This window comes from Pelobates fuscus, chromosome 11 (genome assembly GCF_036172605.1).
Source record: "Pelobates fuscus isolate aPelFus1 chromosome 11, aPelFus1.pri, whole genome shotgun sequence".
NCBI lineage: Eukaryota > Metazoa > Chordata > Amphibia > Anura > Pelobatidae > Pelobates > Pelobates fuscus.
In genome coordinates, this window is record NC_086327.1 from 51,114,841 (window position 1) to 51,141,566 (window position 26,726).

The window sequence follows — 26,726 nt, forward strand, 5'->3', positions numbered from 1 at the left end:
TGGTATCTTCTTTGTATTACTTTTTCTTTAGATTCCTGCTCAGACATACTTATTTTACAAGGTGCCTGATTCTTGTAATGATATGTACAGTCACTGCAGTGAATTGATTCCCTTGAGACAGACTAACACAGCAAGATATATAAAACTTTCCCATACTCCATCGATATATACCCTATTGTAATAATTTTATACCCACTTACTATTGCAATATCCATTCAGTTATATTCTGTTTCTATAGCCCTAACACAACCTTCCCCACTACCCTAAGTTACCACCCACACCAGCACTTTGTGGTATGTTTGTACTAATGCCATATGATACTATTGTGTGCATCATTCTGGTCCACAGACATATTACCTTACCATCCTGTGTGTAAGCTATGATGACTTGGTGAAGGGGGTTGTAAAGTTCCAACTTTATTTCTAACATGTTCTAAAACTAGGTCCCTTCTCCCATACACACAGCACAGCAAGTGTTCAATGTTAAGTTGTGTGTTGGAACATGCACGTAGCTTGCATGTCACTTCTACCTCGTCATAACCCAACCGGAAAAGGAAGAAAATGTTTTGGACACAAACTTACACACTGAGGAGAAGTTCACTGGGACTTTGGACTTTATATAATTTAACACTTGAAGAGTAACTTCACAGGGTTGAAGGATGGGGGTTCTAGCTTATCCTCAGATAGAACAGAAGGAAAGAAGACATATGGTAGATAACGGATAATAATGCAAAGCAATAAACTTAAATCAATTAACTCAAATACTTGTTATATATAAAGCTTCAGTACCAAGTTTATATGCTGTGCAAGAAAAGTAAATATTTAAATATAATACAGACTTTGGCCTCATTTAACGAGACATTGTGTATTGCTGTTGTTTCATGTATAGGATATGTCAAAATGCATGTGATGTTTACTGAAGTAGAGTAGGATTTGACAGGTAAATGTCTTACACGTTAGCAGTTACATTTTATTATTGAAGGTACATACTATAACTAAGTCTTGGGAGATTCATCGTGGATAATTTAACAAAGGATCAACTAATTAGCCAGATAAAATAATGAATGTATTCATCAACTCATCATGACTGACAAAGCTCATTGTCAATAAGCAAAACTGTAGATTCCGGGGAACAGACAATCCACGGATAATTTAATTGCACCCTACCAAATACACCGTCTGATGCAGTGTGACCTCGCAGGAGGTTAGTGGACAAACATTTGAGTGCTAGAGCCTCTAACATTTACTGATGTTATGAACAGTGCAATCAAGAGTCCGACTTTGTGGGGAAGCAAAAGTCAAACACCTAGTCAAACACCTAGTCAAACAAAACTAATCATAGGTTAAGCATTCATTTTATATAATAGCATTGAAATTGATTCATTAATAAAAAGGTTAGTGACTCCTAAAACCCTACTCTGAATTTTGGCTGAACCTGTATATGTGTGTAGATTTAATGTCACTAAGAAACAAGCAGGCAAATTGCTATATTGATTATTGTCTATAAGCAGAAATCAATACTACAAAATACTGCGGCAGTAAAGACGTATGTTAAAGTTCGCAAATGTTACCAGTGTTTATCAACATGAGACAGATGGTGCTTTATTAAATGTAAGCCTTGCCTTGAGACACAATTTTATGGAATGTGCCTTTTATGTCCTGTATACTACAGATAATAAACACCACATTACCAGTAACTGAATTAAAAAAAAAAAAAAAAAAATGTGTGCAATGGACTGTGTTAGACAAGAAAAACCTTGGAGGGGAAAGAATGGTAGGTTAATTCTGACAGACTTTTTTTGAGAGACTCATTTGTCAAACTAGATAATTATAAATACTACATTACCTGAATGCTCTCAGCAAATGAATGATCTGCTGTGCAAGCCTTATACATAGAATTAACATTAGCCAGCCCAGAACGCTCATTTCCTCATTTCCAGGTGGCTAATGAAAACTGATGGAGGTAGAGTTACATCTCAGGTAGCAGCATTAAATATATAAGTATGTGCAGTATTTCTTATTCAAATACTGAAGTTATGGTGCTTGAAGTAAATCTTCAAATATTCAAGTGCCCCTCCCGAGATTGTGTTCTGGATCGGTACCTGTTAACAATAGAAAGTGTAACAGAGCCCCTATACTCCGGATGAGTATGTCCGTTATGAAGTTCCCAAGCCCCAAGCGAAAAGTGATTATAGCTCCCAAGTCCCCAAACATCAGCCTAGACTTGATGAAGGGGTAAAACGAATTTGTTTAATCAAGGCTCAATGGCCCACTTTTATACAGTATAGGGACACAGCAAACACGCCCACAAAATATCCCCAAATTACAGTGTCACCATGACTACGCAATAATTACACAAAATATCAAAATACATAAAAATACATTATATACATTGGAACCCCCACAATTATTACATCCCCGGATAGCTGGGATCTGAGCACCCAAGTTGCCCAAATAGCACTTAGATCCCACAAACACAGCCGAATCGCCACCGGGGTTAAGTTTGGACCGACCGCTCAGGAGGCGTCTGCCCAACACAGTTCCAGAGTTTTAGTGCTAGCAGTCAGTCCATTTGGGGAGTTCCATGCGAATAAACTGTTGAACGGTTCCCATGGCTCATAGGTAGCATTTGTTTGTCTTGTCAGCGAACTGAGGAAAAGAGCAGCTCCGGGTTAGGCAAAATAGTGGGTTTTGTCACATAAAGGAAAAAAGGAGAAGGAGTAAAACAATCTATACTTCCAGACAGGAATTTTCAATACACATACAACTACTGAGGGAGGGAGAACAGCAGAAAAATGGTGTGTTTTACTGTGTGGATGATAGAGGTAACCAGTGGTAGAATTACTGCTGTTGCAAGGGCTGCAGCTGGGACCAGGCCCATCACATCCAGGGGGCCAGGCCGCCCCTGTGAACCCCTTCGACCGCGGTGCCCGGCAGCTAAGTAACGCAGCTAAGTAATGCGGCCCCTGACCCATGTGGTTTTACCGCTGGGGCCGCATTGAAGTGGCCCATCGAGTGGCCCATGCTGTTAGGGCGACCCGATGGCAATGTATTTCCAGTAGGCCTGGTCAGCGCTGCAGTGCTTTAACAGCGTGACTGGGCCCCCTGACATGACATCAGCGCTGGGAGGAAGTGACAGCCCTGGTCACTTCTTCCCAGCAATCAGAGAGATATGCGCGGGAGGAAGGAGAGGAGGGAGTCAGAGTGGGAACTCTGACTCCCATCAGGCCGAGCAACTGGACCCCAGGGAAAGTCACCTTCCTGCACCTAAAAGGTAGGAAACAGGAGGGTGACTAAAACATTTTGTATGTGTATCTGTTTGTATGTGTCTGTATATGTGTGTTTGTATGTGTGTATGTTTCTGTCTGTGTGTCTGTATGTATGTGTCTCTGTGTGTGTTTGTATGTATGTGTGTTTGTATGTGTGTGTGTATGTGTTTATATGTGTGTGTGTTTGTATGTATGTATGGGTCTGTATGTGTGCTTGTATGTATGTGTATGTGTGTTTATGTATAAGTGTGCCTGTATGTGTGTGTGTGTGTGTGTGCGCATCTATGTGTGTGTCTGCATTTGTACCTGCTTGTCTGCATGTGTGTGTGTGCGTGTGGGGGTCATGTATGGGAGGGGGACAGTAGACTTATAGAGGGGTGGTGGGGGTAGATGTATGGGGGGGGCAATATTTGCACCGGGGCCCCATGGTTTCTAGTTACGCCTCTGGAGGAAGCCTGTGTCATTGATTCTAATGTGAAAAAACAAGGGTTAGCTTACTGCTGTATCAGCCTAGCCAGCTACTGAAATAACTTTGAATGTGAGATAGATGGTTGCCAAGGTATCATCGATTCTAGTGTACGATCAGGTTCCCAGATTATAATTTTTGTAAAAATAAACATAATTTGTTTTGGGGTGGGTGGGGGGGGGGGGGAGGTGGGGTAGGGTGTGAATGATCTTGACTCGCTAGGACACTTTAAGTGGTAGTTAGCCTGCTTCATTCATCCTAGTGTGACACTTGAGGTTATAGTTAGTGCAGTGTCTGTACTGCTAACCACTGCCACTTAAAGGTACCCTAAAAGCACTTTAGCTCGCTGAAAAGAGTGACTGCAGCACACAATAATAAAACCTTATTCACTTTTAACTTATAAAAAACACGTATGACATATTGTACCTATGCCCCCAAAATACTGTGCATCCAGATATAGAAAATGAAAATCTTAATGTTAAATAGGGCCTATGCCACAGCTTTATTTAACTGCCCAACTTGCCGGCAGACAGATATAAATTTACTTTAACCAGAGTCCACAGCAGTCTACATTCTGCCTTCAGCTTTCACGCTGACCACGACTCTTCAAGCCGACTTTAGGCTTCTGATATATTTTCTGAGCTGGCAAGGGCACCACCACTGTGACAACACAGAAAAAAAAGAAAAAACATCACACAAGAATAAAGAAACAACCAATACCATACTACCATCATTTATACCATAACAAAACAGGTAGAGAAGTTGGGGAAACAGGGCATCCTTGTGCTGTCGACTGGCAAGACCTACCCAACTATCCCCTTTTTTCACTCTTAATTTTGAAACATTGTAACACTATTTTTTAGCTTGAACCAATCTCAGGAGAGCCCTTGAGACTATGAGTATTATTGCTGTGGAGCACTGTTATATAATCATACATGCTAACAATATGGAGCTACTAGAAAAGAGACACATTAGGAGGATTTGAGGGATTTGTGCTCAAAATAGGGATTGTCCTTCCTAAATAGGGACACTTGGGAGGTGTTTTAAAACCAGTGGCCATAAAAGCTGAAAAACCTTACAAGACCAGTATTTATATTTATTTAGATTTTAATCAACTCTGAAGTTTGATTTCAGTCATACTCCTCCATTCTTAATTGTCCAGGGAGTGCCTGTGTTTTTTCATCTTTCAAAAAGTGCAGATTTCAATATAAATTGACACTTTTATAAACTAACCTGGTTACACCCCCTAGTCTTCAAGCAAATAAGTCCTGTTACTTCCTGGTTTGGTAAGCTCAATTAAGCTGAACTCAAAAGGCAGCAATTGCTCAGAGTGCCTGCCTTGCAAAACCTTCTCTTGGAATGTCTGTGATTGCACAACCACAGAAAGTCTGGGCAGGGGAAGAAGGTAAGGGCTTGCAAAGGCAGCAGACATGAGAACTGGAGCATTTCAAGCTGTTTTTAGATATACCCGAATAAAGAAATGTATAATTAAATGAATGCAATTTTTCATTTGGAGTATATCCAGGGCTGCCATCAGAAATGTTGGCACAGTTCAAGGACTGGGCCTCAATTTCACCACCATCTTGCAAGCACTAAGAGCTGTGGTCAATGCCGTCTCCCCATCTCCATTTCTCCCCCTAAGCTCCATCTCCCTCTCTTCCCATCAAGCTCCATTTCCCTGTCTCCCCCTCAAGTTCCATCTCCCTCTCCACTAGCTCCAACTCCCTCCCTCCATCCAATCTCCACCTCCCTCGCCCCCAAGCTCCACTTCCTTTTCTCCCCAGCTCCATTCCCTCCCACTCCTGCTTCATCTCTCTCCTTCTCTCCTCTCCAGCGTTCTCTCTCCTTTCTAGCTCCATCTCACATCCAGCTCCACCCTCCTCTCTCCAGCTCCATCTCACTCTCCCTTAGCTCCATAACCCTCTCTCCACCCAAGCTTCACCACCCTTTCTCCCCCAAGCTCCACTTCTCTCTCTCTCCCACAACTTCACCTCCCTCTTTTCCCCTGCTCCATCTCCCTCTCATCTCAGCTTCTTCTCTTGTCTCCAATTCCCTCTCTACTTACCAGCTCCCTCTCACACGCAGCTCAAACTCCCTCTCAAACCCATCTACGTCTCACATCCAGCTCCACCACTCTCTCTCCAGATCCATCTCCCTCTCACCACAGCTCTGTCTCCCTTTCTCAAGCTCAATTCCCCTTATTCCTCTCCAGCTCAAGCTTCCCTCTCCCCAGAATTAACTATATGTGTTATATTTATGCAAGTTCTAGTTTATTCCTCACAAAAATTACTACACATAAAATGTAATATATATGGTCTTGAAAAAAGTCTGCATAGACTGAAACGTGACTATGGTGTTAATCACTGTGTTTACTTAAAGGACCACTATAGGCACCCAGACCACTTCAGCTTAATGAAGTGGTCTGGGTGCCAGGTCAATCTAGGATTAACCCGGCCTGCTGTAAACATAGCAGTTTCAGAGAAACTGCTATGTTCACTTTAGGGTTAATCCAGCCTCTAGTGGCTGTCTCATTGACAGCCGCTACAGGCGCTTCCGTGCTTCTCACTATGAATTTCACAGTGAGAAGACACCAACGTCCATAGGAAAGCATTGAGAATGCTTTCCTATGGACTGGCTGAATGCGCTCGCGGTTCTTGCCGAGCATGCGCATTCAGCCGATGACATCGGAAGAGGGAGGAGAGTCCCCAGCGCCGGTAAAAAAAAAAAAAGGTGAGTGTTTAACCCCCTTCCTCCCCCTTCAGCCCAGCGGGAGTGGGACCCTGAGGGTGGGGACTCCCTCAGGGCGCTATAGTTCAAGGAAAACGACTTTGTTTTCCTGGCACTATAGTGGTCCTTTAATAAAGCAGCAGTTTGAATTTACTTTACCAAGACTCCAGAGTGCTCTCTGCTAGGTATATTTATTTTGGTTGGAGATTGTGCACCATAGCACAAAAAGACTGGGAACATTGAGTGCTGGGACCTGGAAATAAATAAATAAATATATATATATATCCTCAGTCCATCAATTACTCTGTATCACAACCCAAGCAGAACAGTGGTAAATCTGCACACAGTGCATACATGTCACTACAAAAATGTAGACAAAAGTTGACTTACATTAACAGATGACTCATATAAATGAGTATGTATAACCTCTTCCCGACAACTGGTGAATGGGTTTCTGTTATAATACAGAAAACATATACCATATATCAAAATAAATTAGTCTTTTTCTCATCCCTCCCCTTGTCTAGCTCATTCCTCACCCTCTTTAACCTTTTTGTGTCTGATATCAGGCTTTTGAAATCGTTACCAAAAGCACAGCAGTCTTGACAAAATGGACATCTTAATCTCTGCTGACAAATTATATATTTTTTATTCTTTTCTTCTGTTATCATTTGGTCTTGTTTTTTTTTTCTCCCTATAAATTGGTCTCCGTTGCTATGCAACAACCATCCTCCAGCTTTGAAACAGATTTCTCATACAGTGTAGAGGAGATAAAATAAATATATAAATAACATATTATGCAATAACATAATTGCTTTCCAACGCAGTGTAATCACTATATGCATTTCTCAGTTACAACCCCAGTGTCCTGGGTTCCAACAGTGAAAATAAAGGTCAGATTATATAACAATGCTTTGTCACAATACAGAGCCTAATCTACTGATATGAAAGGATATAGTCATAGTCCCAGAAACTGCCTCTTTTTATACAAGTGTTAGTAAGGGGCAGTTAAGGCTAAAATCAAAGGAAATGTATTCTATGTAAGGATAAAACTGTCAAAAATGTAGTAGTTACCCAAACTTGTCTATTACATTAAAAATGAGGTATGATGTACACGGATGTCTTATGTCACACTTGTTAATGTACCTACGGATCCATCCAAACATTCAATGCATTCCTTGTAATTTACTGCTTTAACCTCAATTAAACAAAGAATGGATAAAATATATATTTAGTAGTTACTATAAAATAAATCTAAGTATTGAAAAATACTGAAACAAATTTCTGTATTGGATGTAGTGGTAATGGTGTTCAGAGTGTTTCTTTGAATATTAAGGACCTATTAGAGCGTTTCTATTCTAGAATGCTTAGTTTTTCTTTAAAGAAACACCTTTAGACATGTTTAAATCCATACCAAAACCATGGCAATGCATAAATACTTCAATGTCCCAAAGTTAGTTGGATGTATGTGTACAGAGATCTTGGCGATCACTAATTAGGAAACACTAATTGCCTTGGTTCCTCAGTAAATCGCTAGAGATACTTTGTTTATCTCTGGGTTTGTGATACATTATCTTGCGTTCTCTAAATAATCTTTTTTCCTTACCCAGTTCAGAAAAATAATCCAGGAAATCAGACTAGTGCCGTCACATATGCATTTCATTTGGTATTCTCAAATTTGCAGGTTGGAGGCACAGTTGTACTTTGTACACAATCACCTTTTCGGATGATCGTAAGAATTAAGCTGTGTTTCTAGATACAAGTGTAGTCCGTATTTGCTGAAAGTTTAGTCAATGCTTTAAATTGAGAAAAAAAAGTCTTCAGATTTCTATTATACTCATTTGAAAGCCACATTATGTGCTAAGTAGTGGTTCAGATTTGTTTTAACTGTCTATAAGGTGTTAAACAGTACTCTTTGTTCAGTACTACTATGTTCTGTCTTGTTCCGATTGTCTTGTCATGTCCAGGTGTCAAGTTGATATCAGTCCTATTAATAAAATTTCTTCGTATCCTTACCATAAGCATGGCATGTGGTAACAGAAACATATTTAATATGTTGTTTGTTTAAATTGTTCTTGTACTGCAGAAAGTAAGACGAGGTCCAGGTCCTAGTCCAAGTCCCACGGATTCCAAACGTGTGAGCTTCTTTGGTACCAGTCGCTTTCACATCTCTGATTTTAACTTCCTTATGGTGCTTGGCAAAGGAAGTTTTGGAAAGGTGAGGAGCAAATGTATGCTTGCAAAATGCAGGGTATAATGGTGAAAGATTTACTAGGTTATTCACTAAACCCAGACTTTGAAAATCAAACCTGAATTACAAAATGAGGCTAAAACAGATACTCTAAGCACTAAAACAACTTTAGCTTGATGATGAAGTTTCTGTCAGATGTTAAGAGTTATTTTTCTTCTGGTCTGTTAATTGACCTTTAATCACACATAGGAGGCTCCTGCAGGCTCAATCAGGCTATTAACAGAGAGCATCAATCAAAATTAGCCAAAGAATTAGGGAGTACAGTGAAAGGTTAAATAGGCCACCGACCACTCCCACAGCCTCAGGCTAATTAATATAGCTTTCCAATTTGTCACCTCTAAAGATTCCAACTGTGAACAAATATGGCATTAAAGAGAAAGAGGTGACTCATTTATTATGCAAATAGTATGGTATACGACTACCACAAGTAATTACTTGAAATGTTATATATCTGAAGAGAAAAGGGAACAATGACGATTACAGGGAATTGTGTTAAGTTATTGCACAAAATTACACCCTTTCTCTACATACTTTGTAATTAAGAGTGCCGCAAAGCATGTAATATATCACTGTCAGGTGAACAGATTTGAAGACATCTCAGTAAAACAATGCAAGTTCTAAAAAGATTATATATAATAATAATAAAAAAAAATCTGTAACAAACTAAATGCAAAGAGAGTCTTTTTTCAACCAGTGCTGCTCTTAAAGGAATATTTCACACTACTAAAGCACATACGGGTTAATTGCCTATCCCTACATGGTTATTTTTTAAAAGTAACAATTTTTTACCAGAAATTAACACTTTTATAAGTCACCTTAGTCACACCTTCTGGCTGTCAGCTAGACAGTTGGGAGGATTACCTGCCCCACTTGCTTTAACCTAGAGTTCAAATCAAAAGTGAATTTTTCTTTAAGAATTGTAGTGGTGAGCCATGATGGTGTGCCCTATGCCACCAATGTTTCTCTGTGAGAATCATTGGTCGGTACAGAGATCATCAGTAAAACATCATTGATGATTTCACTGTGGGTGGATAAGGTTGCAGCAAGGAGTCCTGGGGGTAGAATGAAGGCAAGTTTAAATTCTCTTTAATTAAAAGGGGAAGGAAAGCATAATAATACAAAAAAATAGGTGACTTGAAAATATATTTATGTATTCCTTTGAAGGATATAATGTATTCCTTTGAAGGAACACTCAACACACTCTAACCACTACATCCCACCAGTGCTGGTACCAGGATTGCCTTGGTGTAAGTTGGTGTTCAAGAACAGTTTGACAACTAACCTGGATATACCCAGATACCCTTTGCCATCTCCTCTGCAAGGAGCTTACAATTAGTTCCACTGAACTAAGCCCAGTTGTGCATGCCATACTCATTGGCTGAGAGCATAAGCCCAGTTGTGCATGCCATACTCATTGGCTGAGAGCATCAGGGCAATCCTGATACCATAACCAAACCAACTGTTTATGTGAAACATATTGAGGGGGGGGGGGGGAGGCAAGCGATGGAGGGGCTGGGGAGAGGGTGAGCATCATGGAAGGGCATTGGAGGGGGGAAGCATGATGAAGGGGGGAGCATCATGGAGGGGCTGGGGAGAGGGAGCGTCATGGAAGGGCAGGGGAGGGGGGGAAAGCATGATGAAGGGGGGGTCATCATGGGGGGGCTGGTGAGGGGGGAGAGCATGATGGAGGGTCTGGGGAGGGGAGCAAGCATCATGGTGGTGGGAGAGTGTCATGGAGGGGCAGTGGAGGGTGGAAAGCATGATGAAGGGGGAGGGGGAACATCACAATTAGACATGTGAAGGGGCAAGGGGGGAATTGAATATATGGAGAGGCTAAGGTGGACGAATGAGACACGTGGAGGCCAGGAGGCACATGGGTGGGGGTGGGGGGGGCATGGAAATTTTTGCACCAGGGTCCAGTAGTTTCTAGTTACACCTCAAGGTGGACGAATGAGACACGTGGAGGCCAGGAGGCACATGTTAGGGGGGGGGGGGGGGGGGGGGCAATTTTTGCACCAGGGTCCAGTAATTTCTAGTTACACCTCTGTTTCCAATAAAATAGGGTGAGCATGCGAATAATTGGATAACTCACAAACAGGAAAGGCTCAAATCACACTGGTAGGAGTGTACTTAGGTGACACTATCCCTCATCTGGTATCCCGTCAAATAAGCTCAAATAAAACAGAAAAAAGGCACAGCTTCTAGTGTAAAATAGTCAGATAATGTGGATATATGCATAACACATACAGATAATATTTAGCTTTACCCAAAAGAACCTGGTTCTGAAAATATAAGCTGATGTGCCAGCATGTAGGAAGTAGAAGGAATGTTGAGAAGGACTTGATAAATTGAATAAAAGTAAATTTATTAACTTTTAAAAACAATTAAAAATCAAATAAAACTAAATAATAAACAATGCAAATGTCCACAGGCTTGTTCTTCTATCTGAGACGGGTTTCGCTAAACAGATGAGCTTTCTCAATTTCTCATATTCACCCTCACTTTATTGGACATATTACACTATACAGTTTTGGTTCCCCTATATGCAATACTAAATCTATGCATTTCCTAGTGGAAAGTAGGGGTAAGCATAAATCTTCACTTTCGAGAAAGGCAGTAAACTGAATATGTTTTGAGGAAAGAAAAATAATCATTCATACTTAGTTCCTAGCCAGTGTAGTCAGCTTACATATACAAATGTCTGAGACTCTAGAGCAGTGGTAGTCAACCTGGTCCCTACCACTCACTAGTGGGCGATTAAAGCTTTCACGGTGGGCGGTTTGTTCCTTACAAAAATTGAACCAGATATAAAATATTTAGTCTCGCAGCATCAGCCTCAAGCATCTCATTAATCATCAGTTAAAGGTAATTTCAATAAACTTTATTGTTTTCACATTTAATGTCTTTTTCTTCAATTTTAGCAGCTCACGTACTAAAAGGCGCTGCATCGATGTAGATGCGGAAATTCATTAAATACAAATTATACATGTATAAACATGCATAAAGCAGACATAAAGATACATTTAAGTACATATTTTTTTAAAAAAACAACTTATTTCTTAAAAAATGTCTGTACTTGCGCTAAAAAATTGTCACTGCAGCACCGGTGAGCGGAAAGGACATTTTACCATCAACAAAGATACATAGGTGGGCAGTAGGTATTAAAAGGTTGACTACCCCTGCTCAAGAGTAACTTATATAGATGTGCTATTCTTCTAGAGGTTTGTTCATGCTTGAATATTCATGTAGTGACTTCAGAACCAAAAAAACAGAAAATAACAAAAAAGATAATGCGACTGACTCATAACATGCCTCCCTAAATTAAAGGGATACTGTAGTGTCAGGAATACAAAGCTGTATTCCAGGCACTACTGATCCCTCTGCCCCTCTCCTCCCTCGCGCTCCCTCCTACCCAGTAAATAAAGGGTTGAAAACCCTTTATTTAATTATCTTATCCCAGCCCCGATGCCCCTCGGCACTGGTTCGAAGCTCTGCCACCTCCTCCATCCAAGGGCACGCGTGTATTAGACCTCCCCATAGGAAAGCATTGAATTAATAATTACTATCATGGCAAGTAACATTTCAGATGGTAAAGTGCCAGTTGTAGCCGCTAAACGGTACACTTTTAGTAGGTGCGGTGCCAAAATATAGGAGAATTGTTTATAATATAAATTGGAGAGGCGATCAGCCCCAAGGGATTTTCCAGGGGGTAACTGGCGAATCACCGTTAGGGTCTTGTCTAGTGGGATAGGTTGAGTATGCGCCATCTTTTGGTCGGGAGATGATCTAGGGAGTTTAATCGAGTAGAGATATGTCTGTATTTTGTGCAGGTTATACAATTTTGAATAGAATTTGGCAAGTCCTTGGCTGATCCCTTGGGGACCCAAGATGGTATTCCAAGTATGACCGTTGAATCTAGTGAAGGGGATTAAATACATAATGTTAGTCCTCCCTGGTGGTACACTTCAATTTTGAGGAGAAAGGTTTGAAGATAAGTTTTTAGTTTCTGAGTTTGGGAAATATACTGAAACTAAAATATTTTAAACATTGTTAAATAATCCCACCAAGATCACGTACCTTCCTTGAGGGTCTATGCATTGTGTAAGTGATGTAAAGGCTATGTCCTTGTGTATAAAAATAGAGACCCCTTTAGTTTTATTCTAAGAAAGAGAGTGGAATTGATCAGGGAAATATTTAGCATAAATCGCAGGAGTACGAGGTTTAGTGATGTGGGTCTCTTGGATATACGCTATATCTGCATGAAATTTTTTGAGATCTTGTAGAAGCAGTCTCAGTTTCCCTGGGGAGTTCAAGTCTTTCACATTATATGTCACAATTTTCATAATCTAATCAGTAGTGGAGAATGCTAATACTATACATCACTAGGGTGTAGAGCCCAATTGTCGTTCAGGATGCCAATGTTAACTAAGTTTGTCCAAGAGAAGTGACTAATGTCGACCTTAGACATGCATTGAGTATGTGTCGAGTGCAGAGATAATGTGATGGAATAGGAGAGTGGTATACTTGACTGGGTTATCACCAGATGTATTTGTTGAGCAGGAGTGAGCATGCTACGTAACATGTAGGAGGAGACTTACAGCAAGGAGGGGTAAACCTGTGATAACAGGTGAGTAAAGGGGAAGTGAGAAAAAAACGATATATAGACTAGCTCATACTCTGTGACCCAGTACATGTCGTGGTTACGTGGCCCAGTAGGTGGTGGTGGTGGCTAAAGGTCACTCATACAGAGGAACTCACAAGGAGCGAATAGATGGCAGAGTCGGTTCGGTAAGGTATATGTCGGAACAGGTAGCAGATTTAGTAAAAAATATTTGTTTTGTTTTTTTAAATTGTAATTGTAAATTGTGGTGACCTGTTGAAGTTGGCACTAGAACACTGGTTTCTAGGTATATTGCAGAGTCCTTATCTGGCCAGACCAGCTCTGGTAGGTACCACAGTTAGCAAATAAGAACCATATAGACAAAGTGTTAAGTGGTTGCCTAGAGAAGTGGTTCTCAACCCAGTTCTCAAGTACACCATAACAGTCCACGATTTAGGGATTACCCAGTTGTGTCTAAGGTGTTTTTAGAAGAAAAAAACAGTTTAGCCACAACAGGAAAATCCCTAAATCCTGGACTGGTAAGGGGTACTTGAGGATTGTGTTGGGTACCCCTGGCCTACAGAGTAAGACTGAAAACAAACATATCAGCTACCTTTGTGTATAACAGTAAGTAACTCAAAATATATACGATATCAATATGTCATTGGTACTAAGCTCATGCAGTAGAGCATTCTGGTGCTTAAATAAATTTGAAGGTAACATTTTGTTTACCCACAGGTAATGTTGGCAGAGAGACGGGGGTCTGATGAACTTTATGCCATCAAGATCCTGAAAAAGGATGTGATCATTCAAGATGATGATGTGGAGTGTACCATGGTGGAGAAACGAGTGTTGGCTTTGAATGATCGACCTCACTTCCTCACACAACTTCATTCAACATTCCAAACAGTTGTATGTTTTAATAAGATACTCTTAATTCCATTTTGTTAGAATGATGATAATTAGACTCAATGTATGCACATTGGATAACATAAAAAAATGTAATGATGTCCCACTTTGTGCATGGATGGGGCATGGGTGGGTTCCCTGGAGAAGACCAACTGCTTAGCTGCACAGCACTGCCACCTCTTTGACCAGGATGGAGCAGCTGCAATGCTCTGTAATGAGCTGGAGGTGCATACCTGCACAGTAAAAAGAGGAAAGCCAGGAAAGTAGCTCTACAGATCTCCCCACCAGCAGATGCGCTCAATAGAGCCAGCACTGTAGCACTGGCTCTACGGGGTGGACTGGGCACTAAAATGGCAGATGAAATTTAACGTAGAGAAATGCAATGTTATGCACTTTGGGGTCAAGAAAGCACAAGCAACTTACACCCTAAATGGTAGTGAATTATGGATACCAATACATGAAAAGGATTTGGGAATTGTTATAGACGATACATTAGGCAGCAATATGCAATGTCAATCTGCAGTTACTAAGGTCAGTAAGGTTTTGTCATGTATAAATAGGGGCATACATTCTCGAGATGAAAATATAATTTTGCCTCTTTATAAATCGCTGGTAAAACCACACCTTGAATATGCTGTGCAATTTTGGGCACCTGTTCTAAAGAAGTATATCATGGCACTAGAAAAAGTGCAGAGACGAGCTACACAATTGATAAAAGGAATAGAGCATTTTAGTTATGAAGAAAGGTTAAAAAATTTAAATCTCTTTAGTTAAGAAAAATGGCGCCTCAAAGGGGATATGATAACATTATACAAATATATTCGGGGCCAGTACAAACCATTATCTGGAAATCTATTCATAAACAGGGCTATACATAGGACACGAGGTCACACATTCAGACTGGAAGAAAGGAAACTTAATCTAAGACAAAGAAAGACCTAGAAGTATAAGGATGTGGAATTAAACAGCTATTGGATAAATACTTGCAAAAACATAACATACAGGGATATAATTTCTAATTAGTGGGGTAATAGCTGCTTGATCCAAGGAGATTTCTGACTGCCATTTTGGGGTCAAGAATTAATCTTTTTCCTAATTTGTTGCAAAATTGAAAGTGCTTCATACTGTTTTTTTTTTGTTTGTTTTTTTACCTTCTTTTGAATCAACAGCAAAAGCATATGTGAGGAAGGCTGAACGTGATGGATGCAAGCCTCTTTTCAGCCTATGTAACTATCTAATGTCAGGACAGCAATTGCAAACACATTTTGTTTTATTTTGCAATTGTTAAAATGTATACACATGGAAACATACCCTGTGAATTGTATATACACGATTGGCGCAGTGAAAGGGTTAAGAGCTTACAGAGAAACGTATAATGGCCACTTTAGGATTTTAAGAATACATCCCCTAGTGCTAAGACGGGGGCTTGCGGTGCCCTGGGTATACAAAACATTCCATCCAGAAAGACCTGCTTGGCCTGCTTTGGAGTAAGTGTGGGAGTTCTGCAGTCTTCAATTAGACCTCTAATGCAAACATTTCTGCTGCAAAGTTTGTCTCCAAGCATATCTAAGTGTATATGCTTAGTTTTATGTATCTGCAAAGTTGCTGCTCAAGTCCAGCCTGTTAAGACAAGTGGTCTCCCTCATCCTCCTCAATAGTTTTAATCCTACTGAAGGTTAGCAATATTAAAGGTAAAAATGATATGTATATCTGCTTACAGAGCACGTAAGTCTCCTTGTTCAGGCAATAAAAATATACCAATTTTAACTGTGACTGGCACTGAATGTTACTACAATCTTGTAATGTGCACCTCTGTGCCAAATTATATCTAAGAGTTTAATAACTATTTTATTTGTTTTCCTCTTTATTGTACTTATGGTTTTGTTTTAAACATGTGTTGCCATGAATGGATATAACAAGACATAATATACATAGCTGAAGTATAAACGAAAAGATCAAATATAATTCTAATACTATCAAAAAGTAATTACAAGCCTATATATACAGTACTAGAATCATATTTTGTTGCAGATTTTGAAAAATAATTATCTTGTCTACTTCTAGGATCGTCTGTATTTTGTTATGGAGTATGTGAATGGAGGAGATCTCATGTACCACATACAACAGGTTGGCAAGTTCAAGGAGCCCCATGCTATGTAAGCCACACATCTGTCTTTGTATCATACACATGTTTTATGTGATTGAATTAAAGGGACAAGCGCTATAACCATTTCATCTGATTGACGTGATTATAGTTCCAGGAGTCCCAGGATTTATTTATTTATTTATAAAATATTTTACCAGGAAGGATACATTGAGATTTCTCTCGTTTTCAAGTATGTCACGGGTCCACAAAACATTGCATTGATACAATAGGGTACAATAAAATACAAAAATAATATATACAAAATTTAACATAGAACAGGTACAAAATATATAATCAACCATGACAGGTGCATTCTGTTTTGAGATGTATAGAGGGATCTCTTAAAGGGCTTTAGGCTTGGGGAATATTTGAAAGTGTGCAGGAGGTCGTTCCATAATTGTGGTGCTCTGTAGGAAAAGGAGGATCAAGCTGGTTTCTTTTTGTGTTAAGGAAGACTAAACAAAGTGCTGGTACTGGATCGGAGGTTATAGGAGGTGGGAAAAGCTAGGGAAAGATGAAGGGTGCGTCTGGATTCCAGTGACAGCCAGTTTAGTTCTTTTAGCATGTCACAATGGTGGGTCCTGTAATTATATTGTAGCACAAATCGGCAGAACGAGTTATACAATGTATTGAGTTTATTAAGGTGGGTTTGCGGTACAGGTGCATATACTACATTCCCATAATCAATGATTGGCATCAGCATTTGCTGTACAATCTTTTTCCTTTATTGTAGGGCTTAGGCAGGATTTGTTTCTGTGCAGGGCACCTAGTTTTGGATAGAGTTTGGATGCAAGTTTTTCTATGTGGAGGCCAAAAGATAGATTGGGGTCTAACAGCATACCCAAGTTTTTAAAAGAGTGGACTGCAGTCAGTGTGCTATTTGAATTAGTTTTGATGGATAGGTGGGAATTTTGTAATTTGTGTAATTTAGGTACTGTTCCAAAGATCATTGTGACAGTTTTGTCAGTGTTTACGAAGAGTTTGTTTTTTGCAATCCACTTTTCTACCTCTGTGAACTGCGCTTGGAGCACAGCCTCAAGCTGCGGTAGATCGTATTTGCTTGCATAGATTACTGTGTCGTCTGCGTACATGTGTACATTTGAGGATTTGCAGATCATTTATAAATACTGTGAATAGTAGAGGGCCGAGAATGGAACCTTGGGGAACACCACACGTGACTAGGAGAGGGAGGGAGTCACTGTCAAAATGGACACATATTGTGATCGATCCGATACATATGATTGAAACCAGGTTAGCAGATGATCACCAATACCTGAGTTTCTTAGTTTGTGCAGTAGAATGTCGTGGTCTGCTGTGTCAAAGGCCTTTGCAAAATCAAGGAAAATAGCTCCAGTTAGGTCTCCTTGTTCCATGCCAGTTTGGATGTCATTGCAAACTTTTAAGAGGGCAGTGGTAGTGGAGTGATTCAGGCAAAAACCTGATTGATCAGGGGTCAGATAGTTAGATTGTTGGTAATACTCACATAGTTGCATATGGATGCATTTTTCTAGCAATGATATTGGGTGATAGTTAGAAACCAAAGTAATGTCACTACTTTTATGGATAGGCAGTACTCTCGCAGTCTTCCAAAGTTTGGGTATGTATCCAGACACCAAGGATTTGTTAATTAGGGTTGTGACAGGCTTAGAAATTGCCGGTGCACTGAGCTGCAACAGCATTGCTGGGATTTGATCAGGTCCAGATTGTTTTTTTATTTTTAGATTATTAAGGTGTTTCTTAATGACACTAATAGGTACGGGTCTAAAACCGAACTGGTCTCTATTGGTTCTTTGCAAATTTAGTGGGGCCTGATCCACGTTTGTAGTTTCCGGATATGTGGAGCATCTGACAAAATAATTATTAAAGGCACTTCTACTTCTAATGAAGTGGTCTGGATGCAGTGGTCCATTAGTTTTACCCCACACTCTAAAACATTGCCGTTTAGTAGATACAGCAAGGTTGAACAAATCTATAAAACAAATAGTCACTTAACGACATAGCGGTGGCGCAGTGATATTATGTTACGGTTACTTTTCATTTATTCAGATTTTCAGTTTGTTTGACAATTAAAACAAAAAATTAAATAAAAAACCATGACAAATTGCGACCAGGCAAACTACAAAAAAGCAGATCATAACATGAAAACTTTTCCTTTCTGAATCACTGAAGTGCAGGTATATAAAACAAGTTTGGCTTTTGCACAAGCCTTTATACCACAGATGTACCGCAATGTCATGTCATGGCAAAAACAAAGATATATCATTTTTTTTTTGTATTTTTTTTTTTAAATTAGTGTGTAAAAATTGCTTCAATATATAAAGTTTCCAAAAAGAGCAGCTCTACAACACATGTGTAAGGTGAGCTCCCCAAATGCAACACCCAGTAGATAATAAGTGTGACACATGTGAAAAGTAGTGGAGCGCTGGAATACTAGGGGTTTCAATTAAAGGAACACAAATGCAAATTTCAGTTTAGGCAGTCATTCTGTAGGCAGCACTATGGACGCCTATTGTGTCCAGGTGATCGCTCTTTCAGAGCGATCATATGGCCTGCGGGGGCCTAATTTGCAGAGGGGGAACTGTCTGGGCTGTCAGGCAGTCCCCCCAGACCGGAAGCAACACCAATCCTGGCTGGGGAATGGCAGCGATCGGGTAAGTAATATATTTGCCGCCAACGTACTCAGTACGTCCGCTGTCCTTAAGGACTGTTTTTGTCGGACATTCCTAGTACATCCGCGGTCCTTACGGAGTTAAAGGAACACAAATGCAGACATATCTGAAAGGTGCAATATATTTTTAAATGGATTTGAACTGAAAAAAATCAACTTACTTGCAAATGTTATTCCTTTTGTGATTTTTTTATTTTTTTAAATTTTTTATTTTTGCAGTGCAAATAAAAGTTACATGCAGGCTCGGGGTGCCCCAAGAGCAGTCCTCAAGCTTTTCTCCTCGCTTAACATGCGGGGTATGAGATTATCTAGCACATTTTTATATATTTTAAACAAGATGGTTCAGTAAAGTTGTGGAAATACAGGTGAAATAGGTGTCGATTTTAACAAAGATTCGGCTAGTTGCTAAGCCTGGCTGTCTCATCTGCTTATGCCTATTCGGCTCTTCAGTAGTAGCCTTTCTAAACATGCTGAGCTAAAGATTTATACATTATATGTGTTATGTGTCTCATGTCAGGTGGTAGGCTAATGTGTAGGTAGATCTGAGGCACAGAGGTAGTACTTAACAATTGAAACACAGACAAGTCTAAAATAGACCATTAACAGAAATATTCGGCTGCTATTGATCGCAATCATGTGGGGAGTTACGGTGAAGCTGGCATTAGTGTGTGTGAGTCCCATCGTGTCAGCTGCCGCTTATGGTCAGGACTCCAAGGACGGTGCGGCTGCAAGAAGCTTGCCTGCATTGAACCAATGCCCGAGGTAGGAAATCGAAAGTCCTGCATTACGGGTGCTAGGGAGGTTGCAGCATTCGGGTGGTTCCGTCGAGCGTCCCTCTCGCCCCAGGCCGGTTTGTAGGCCAGCATCCTCTTTCCACGGACGTGGGAGCTCCTACGATCCCAGTCCTCCCCTGCATGGGGTAGACGGGGTGCGTCCAGCCGCCATGATATCCAGGCCCCGCCCCTCCTTTTGTGATTTAACCTGGTTTAGAAATATAAAAAAACTGAACAAAGTTCCTTATTATTGAATTCCTTATCCAAATCACAGTTGAAGGTATCAAAAAGAAGTAATCAGATAAAAGCAAAAAAAAAAGGATGGTAGATTTGCAGAGTACAAAAAATAGCAGGCAGGTTGTTAGGAAGCAACACAGGCTATTAATCACAGAGAGATTTAGACTGCAGGTACGTTTAGGGTTAAAGTTAAAGGGACACTATAGTCACCTGAACAACTTTAGCTTAATGAAGCAGTTTTGGTGTATAGAACATGCCCCTGCAGCCTCACTACTCAATCCTCTGCCATTCAGGAGTTAAATCCCTTTGTTTATGAACCCTAGTCACACCTCCCTGCATGTGACTTGCACAGCCTTCCATAAACACTTCTTGTAAAGAGAGCCCTATTTAGGCTTTCTTTATTGCAAGTTCTGTTTAATTAAGATTTTCTTATCCCCTGCTATGTTAATAGCTTGCTAGACCCTGCAAGAGCCTCCTGTATGTGATTAAAGTTCCATTTAGAGATTGAGATACGATTATTTAAGGTAAATTACATCTGTTTGAAAGTGAAACCAGTTTTTTTTTCATGCAGGCTCTGTCAATCATAGCCAGGGGAGGTGTGACTAGGGCTGCATAAACAGAAACAAAGTGATTTAACTCCTAAATGACAGTGAATTGAGCAGTGAAATTGCAGGGGAATGATCTATACACTAAAACTGCTTTATTTAGCTAAAGTAATTTAGGTGACTATAGTGTTCCTTTAATACAGAAGCCTGAAGAGTAGATAAATTGGTTTTGTAACTTATCTTTGCAGAAGTAGAAAAAAAGAGTAGTCAAGTCCATTCCGTGGTCAGGGGTTAGAGAAGTCAGCAAGGTTAATAGGTGACTGAATTCTCTGGTCAAATGTATATTATGTGTAGCTAAATCTTTAATCTGCAGGTGTTTTATGACTCAAGTTTGCAGCATTTTTGAGAATATCCCCTTGATTAAATGGCTGTTGAAAATCAATATCAACATCTAGGTGAAATTTAAAGGTTGAGGTGGTTTTATATTCAGAAAACTCAAAAGTGTGTCAATTAAAGGGACACTCCAGTGCCAGGTCCCCTCTCCCTCCCACCCCCCACCCCAGGTTGCTGGTCCAGGGTCTGCCCACGCATTAGGTCTCACCGGGCGGCAGCCACGCATGTGCAATCGGTCTCCCCTGCCGCATGATGTTGGCAGGGGAGACTGATTGCACATGCATGGCCGCCGCCGGATGAGACCTAATGCGCATGCGCGGCAATGCCGCACACGCACATTAGACCTCCCCATAGGAAAGCATTAAAAAATGCTTTCAATGCTTCCCTATGGGGATTTTAGTGACGCTGGAGGTCCTCACATAGCGTGATGACGTCCAGCGACACTATAGCACAGAAAATCTGTGCTAGAAACCCGGAAGTGCCCTCTAGTGGCTGTCTAGTAGACAGCCACTAGAGGAGGAGTTAACCCTGCAAGGTAAATATCGCAGTTTATGAAAACTGCAATATTTACAGTTGCAGGGTTAAGGGTAGTGGGAGTTGGCACCCAGACCACTCCAATGGGCAGAAGTGGTCTGGGTGCCTGGAGTGACCCTTTAAACAGGTGAAGGGAGAAAAAATGGGCCTGAAAATGGAATGACTTCAAATATGTGCAAGACTTTAAAAAGTACTAAAACGTAGGGGAGTGGAACATGATTTCATTATTGCAGTACCATGTCCATTTGAGATATCTAACTTCAACATGTGGTTGCTTTCTACGAATTATAGAAGTTTGTATTCTTTGAGCTAGATTAAATATTTGATGGTGCTTTGTTCACAGGGTGCCAAGTTCTCTCTGTGTAATTCTGAAATATATACATGTGAATTACAAATGTAATTTTTGCATAAAATTTTATTTGAACAATATTTTTATGTTCAGATTTCTTAATTTCATAGTTATGTTTTATCCAATGGTATTATTATTTTACTAAAGTCACACAGTAATAAATATCAGGGTACATTTAAAAAGAAACAACACAAACAAGCAGAATTAAAAAAAACAAATTAGTTGACTTCTCTAATCATGAGTATTAGGGGTCTGACATTTATTGAAATCAAACCCTTATATATTTACTCACATCAAGGCCAATACAGACAAGAAGTCTATTCTTAAAAGGGGTGAGGATTATTTGACATATGACCATTTTTAAAGAGTTGGCTCTGTGGTCACCCTCTTTCACCTCTAACCATGGGGTGAGAAGTGCATGGGGAACATATAGGCTTCTTAGTTATGCACTTGTTTAGTGTTTAGTTAAATGGGCACATTGCTCTGTGGCATTCTAATATATCTTAAATGGTAGTGTGCTATTAAAGCATATGAACATACAGGATGGACATTTTCTGGAGATCTGTCCCGCAGAGGAATAACAGTTCTTTAGGTATCTCTTAAGTATTATCTTGCTTAATTACATTTATTCCTGCCATTGATTATATCATACCTCTGCGCAGGTTCTATGCTGCTGAGATTGCCATTGGACTATTCTTCCTCCACAACAAAGGGATTATCTACAGGTATGCATCATCAAAATGCATTTGTTTGTTGATAACAAGTTTATAAACATCTGGAATACATCAATCATTATTGTATCATTATGCTCAATGCATAGCATGAACTTTTTATATGGTAAGTCAGTAAAGCACCTAGCAAAATCCATTATTTTAACTTAACTATACATAATTAGATTTTTCACTCCCGTGGCTCCTCTCACACCTTGTCCCTCTGTTAATCCTTACAGTGGCTTTCTGTAAGCTATAGGGGTCAATTCAAAATGCTAACCCTTACCTATATAGCTCTAAACAACTCTAGCCCAAACAACATTTCTTCACTAATTTGTAGGTATGCCCCTTCTTGGCCACTCCGCTCTGCTAGTGACCTTCTCCTGTCTTCTGCTTGTAGCCTTACTGCGAAACTCACACTTGCAGGACTTCTTGCAAAATGCTTCATTCCTTGGAATAGCTTGCCTACTTCCGCCAGAATTTCCCCTGGTCTTAGTTTATGCCTTAGTTTATAGTTATTGTAATCTCTTTTGAGCAGGTTCCTCATCATCCTATTGATCCTGTAACATTTTGTAATTGTCTCATTTATTGTTTAAATTTCCTACTTTATAATATTGTAAAGCGCTGCGGAATAAATTGGTGTTATATAAATGCCAATAATAATAACAATAATTTATCAATTAATGCTTTCCTGCGGGGTAATCCTAATGCGACCGTGGCCACTGTCGGTGGAGAGTGGGCAGAACCTGACCCAAAGCTGAGTGACATCTGCGCTGGATACAGGTAAGTGACTGAAGGGGTTTTAAGCTCTTCTGCGCCGAGGGAGGGGGAGCTCTAGGGACCTTTATCGCCAGGAAAACGGCTTTGTTTTCCTGGCACTATAGAATCCCTTTAAATTAGTTTTGTTTCTGTTTATGCCTAGCAACACATCTTCTGTCTTCTGGCTGTCACTTACATAGGCTCCATTAAAAAAAAAAGTTAAATTTGCAATCAGATCTTACAGCACAGTATGTTTGCTAATTAGCTTGTATCTCCTGCTCTGTTAATTGCATTTCAATCACTCATAGGAGACTATTACAGGCTCTAGCAGATTTTAGCACATACTTTCAAACAATGGCAGACAGAATTTGAGGGGGGCCAGTGATGCAACATGTGTCACTGGTGAGGGCCATAATGTGTTGGCTTTATGGCAGGCTGTTTGGCCAACCCCCAACACTTAAGACCATGCAGAGACCACTGCTGAAGTGCTGTCTGCATGGTCCTATTGCTAGCTGGACAGCATGAGAGAGTCTAAATATATGCTCTCAATGTGCTGCCTTAGAACTGGTGTACCCAGATGTAGGACAGCAGCAAACAAGGTTGGGATGGCTGGGCAGGATGGATGGACAAGACCCTAAAATAGGGACTGTCCTGCCAAAATGCAGGACTGATGGGAGTTGTGCTAGCATGAGATAAGAAATTATAAATAAAGCACACAATGCAATAAGAAAAGCTAAACATTTAGACCACTTTTTCAGGAAGTGTGTAGGAAGACTGTGTAAGTCACAGCTGTGTGTTTAAGGATGCATACACAAAGCGAAAGAACTCCAAAATGGGAGAATTGAGCAGTGAGAATGCAGGGACACGATATAAACACCAAAACTACTTTAGTAAGTTAACGTTATTTTAAAGACAATCAACAGAAGTGAGGAATATTATATTGAAATTAAAATGATAATATGACTAAACGTTTGAAAAGAGACCTAAAGAGCCATGAATGCATTTACAGTTAGAACGTTAACCTCCTGTTACAGTGATGAGAGTATGTTCATGTTAGGGTTAATAGCACCAGGCTACCTTATTCATGTTCTCCCACTAGAGCATGAAACAGCATGAAATGTATCCTTAAACCCTAACCACAACACTCAGATTATATACATTGACACCTCTCAAGAACTGTTATATCATAATTATTGTTTTGGTAACTTTTATGAGGATTTGTAAGTTTAGATACCCCCCCCAAAAAACGTAAATTGCTTTACTGTGCTACACATGTAACCGTGATCATTTTATTTTTAATGTATTATATTCATAGTTGCTGTGTTCCTATCCCCAAAAGGAAAATGTGGCTAAGGGGGCCTGGTTGTTATTATTTTTTTTTTATTTTTATTTTTTTCTAACCAAAACTAAGGTTTTGACTAGGGTATGACTAGGGCTATATAAACAAAGTGGCAGAGAACTGAGCAGTGAAACCACAAGAGCATGAGCTATATAGCATAGCTGCTTCATTAAAGGGACACTATAGTAACCAGAACAGCTACTTGTATTTGTTCTGATGAGTATAATCATTGCCTGCAGGCATTTTAATACAAACACTGCCTTTTCAGATAAAAGGCAGTGTTTACTTTGCCCCATAGGGACACCTCCAAGTGGCCACTTCTCAGATGGCCACTGGAGGTGCTTCCTGGGGGAGTGCTGCACAGTAAGCAGCACTCCCGCTACGCATCTCGACGCTCTGCATGAGTGCTTAATTTTCCTCATAGAGGCCATCATCGGCGAGGCCATCATCGACGGACCCGTGCGGTGCTAGAAATACGGTGAGTTTTCACCTTTTCTAAGGGGGCTAAGGCGGGCAAGCCACCTAAATGGTGGATTAAACACTATAGGGTCAGGAATACATATTTGTGTTCCTGACCCTATAGTGTTCCTTTAAGCAAAATTTATTTTGGTGCCAATTGTATTCATTTAAGTTGTGTTGTAGTACAGTTACAGTTCACCTTTAAACAAACACAGAACCTTACACCACAACTCCCAACATTTCAAATTGACAAAGAGAGACATTTTAATTTTAGGGGTTTGAGTGGGGGTATGTCCAGGGACAGGGCTGTTCTGAGAACTGTTAGGAGACATAAATGTATGCAACTAAAATGGAATGTAGAACAAGAAAAAAATATCTTATTTGCATAGATTCATTTCTAAAAGCATTTATTCTAGTTTACACACATAATTGATGAGCCCAGAACCTAAAACCACCTCCATTCACAAAGCTTAACTAAAAACCCTGTTACACCTTCATTAAAGACATTACAGTTATTATTAAGGTGGATAGGGAAACTGTCACAGCTTTATCAAAATTAGCCGACTTCAACATTGTTAGAACCTGCCAGGAGATGGGGTGTCTTCCTGCCAGACAGATAATTAAAAACAAATTCCTGCACCATCCCTGCTCCATCTCCTTAGGCCAGGGCCAGACTGGCCCACCAGGGCTGTGAGGGGCTAATGAGACACATGGACAGCTAAGTGGGGCTATTGAGACACATGGAGAGTCTAATGAGTCACATGGAGGGATTGGGGGCAGCTAATGAGACACATGGATGGGCTGGCGGGGCTAATGAGGCACATGGATGGGCTGGTGGGGCTATTGAGACACAAGAAGGTCCGGGAGGCTAATGAGACACATTGAAGGGCTAGGGGGCTAATGAGACACATGGAAGGCTACGGGGTAATGAAACACATGGAAAGGATGGGGTTGGCTAATGAGACACATGGAGGGCGGGGGGGATGGAATGAGACACATGGAGGGCTTGGGGAAGGGAACAAGACACATGGAAGGCTGGGGGGGTGGAATGAGACACATATAGGGCTGCGGGGATAATGAGACACATGGAAGGCTGAAGGAGTTAGAATAAAACACATGGAGGACTGAGTTGGGCTAATGAGACACATGGAGAGGCTGGGGGGTAATGAGACACATGGATGGCTGGGTGGGGCTATTGAGACACATGGAGAGGCTAATGAGACACATTGCGAGGTTGGGGGGGTAATGAGAAACATGGATAGGGCTGGCAGGGCTAATGAGACACAAGAAGGTCTGGGTGGCTAATGAGACACATGGATGGCTGGGGGCCTATGAGACACATGGAGGGCTGGGTGGTAATGAAACACGTGGAAAAGCTGGGGGGCTAATGAGACACATAGAGGGGTGGGGGGATGGAATGAGACACATGGAATGCTGGGGGTTGGAATGAGACACATATAGGGCTGGGGGGATAATGAGACAGATGAAGGGCCGGGGGGGGGGGGGGGGGGTAATGAGATGCATGGAGAGGCTGTGGGGGTAATTAAACACATGGAGTGGCTAGGGAGAAAAAAGACACACAGAGGGATTGGG

The 26,726-nt window shown here is 40.6% G+C and overlaps 1 protein-coding gene across 1 annotated transcript in view; it reads left to right on the forward strand.

Annotated features, from left to right (window-relative positions):
• PRKCG (protein kinase C gamma) overlaps positions 1–26,726 on the forward strand; it is a 447,474-nt gene that overhangs the window by 385,593 nt on the left and 35,155 nt on the right. Inside the window, exons 10-13 of the mRNA XM_063436266.1 lie at positions 8,548–8,679; positions 14,051–14,224; positions 16,286–16,377; positions 22,529–22,591. Of these exons, the coding sequence (XP_063292336.1) occupies positions 8,548–8,679; positions 14,051–14,224; positions 16,286–16,377; positions 22,529–22,591 (461 nt within the window). The remainder of the gene's footprint in view (positions 1–8,547; positions 8,680–14,050; positions 14,225–16,285; positions 16,378–22,528; positions 22,592–26,726) is intronic.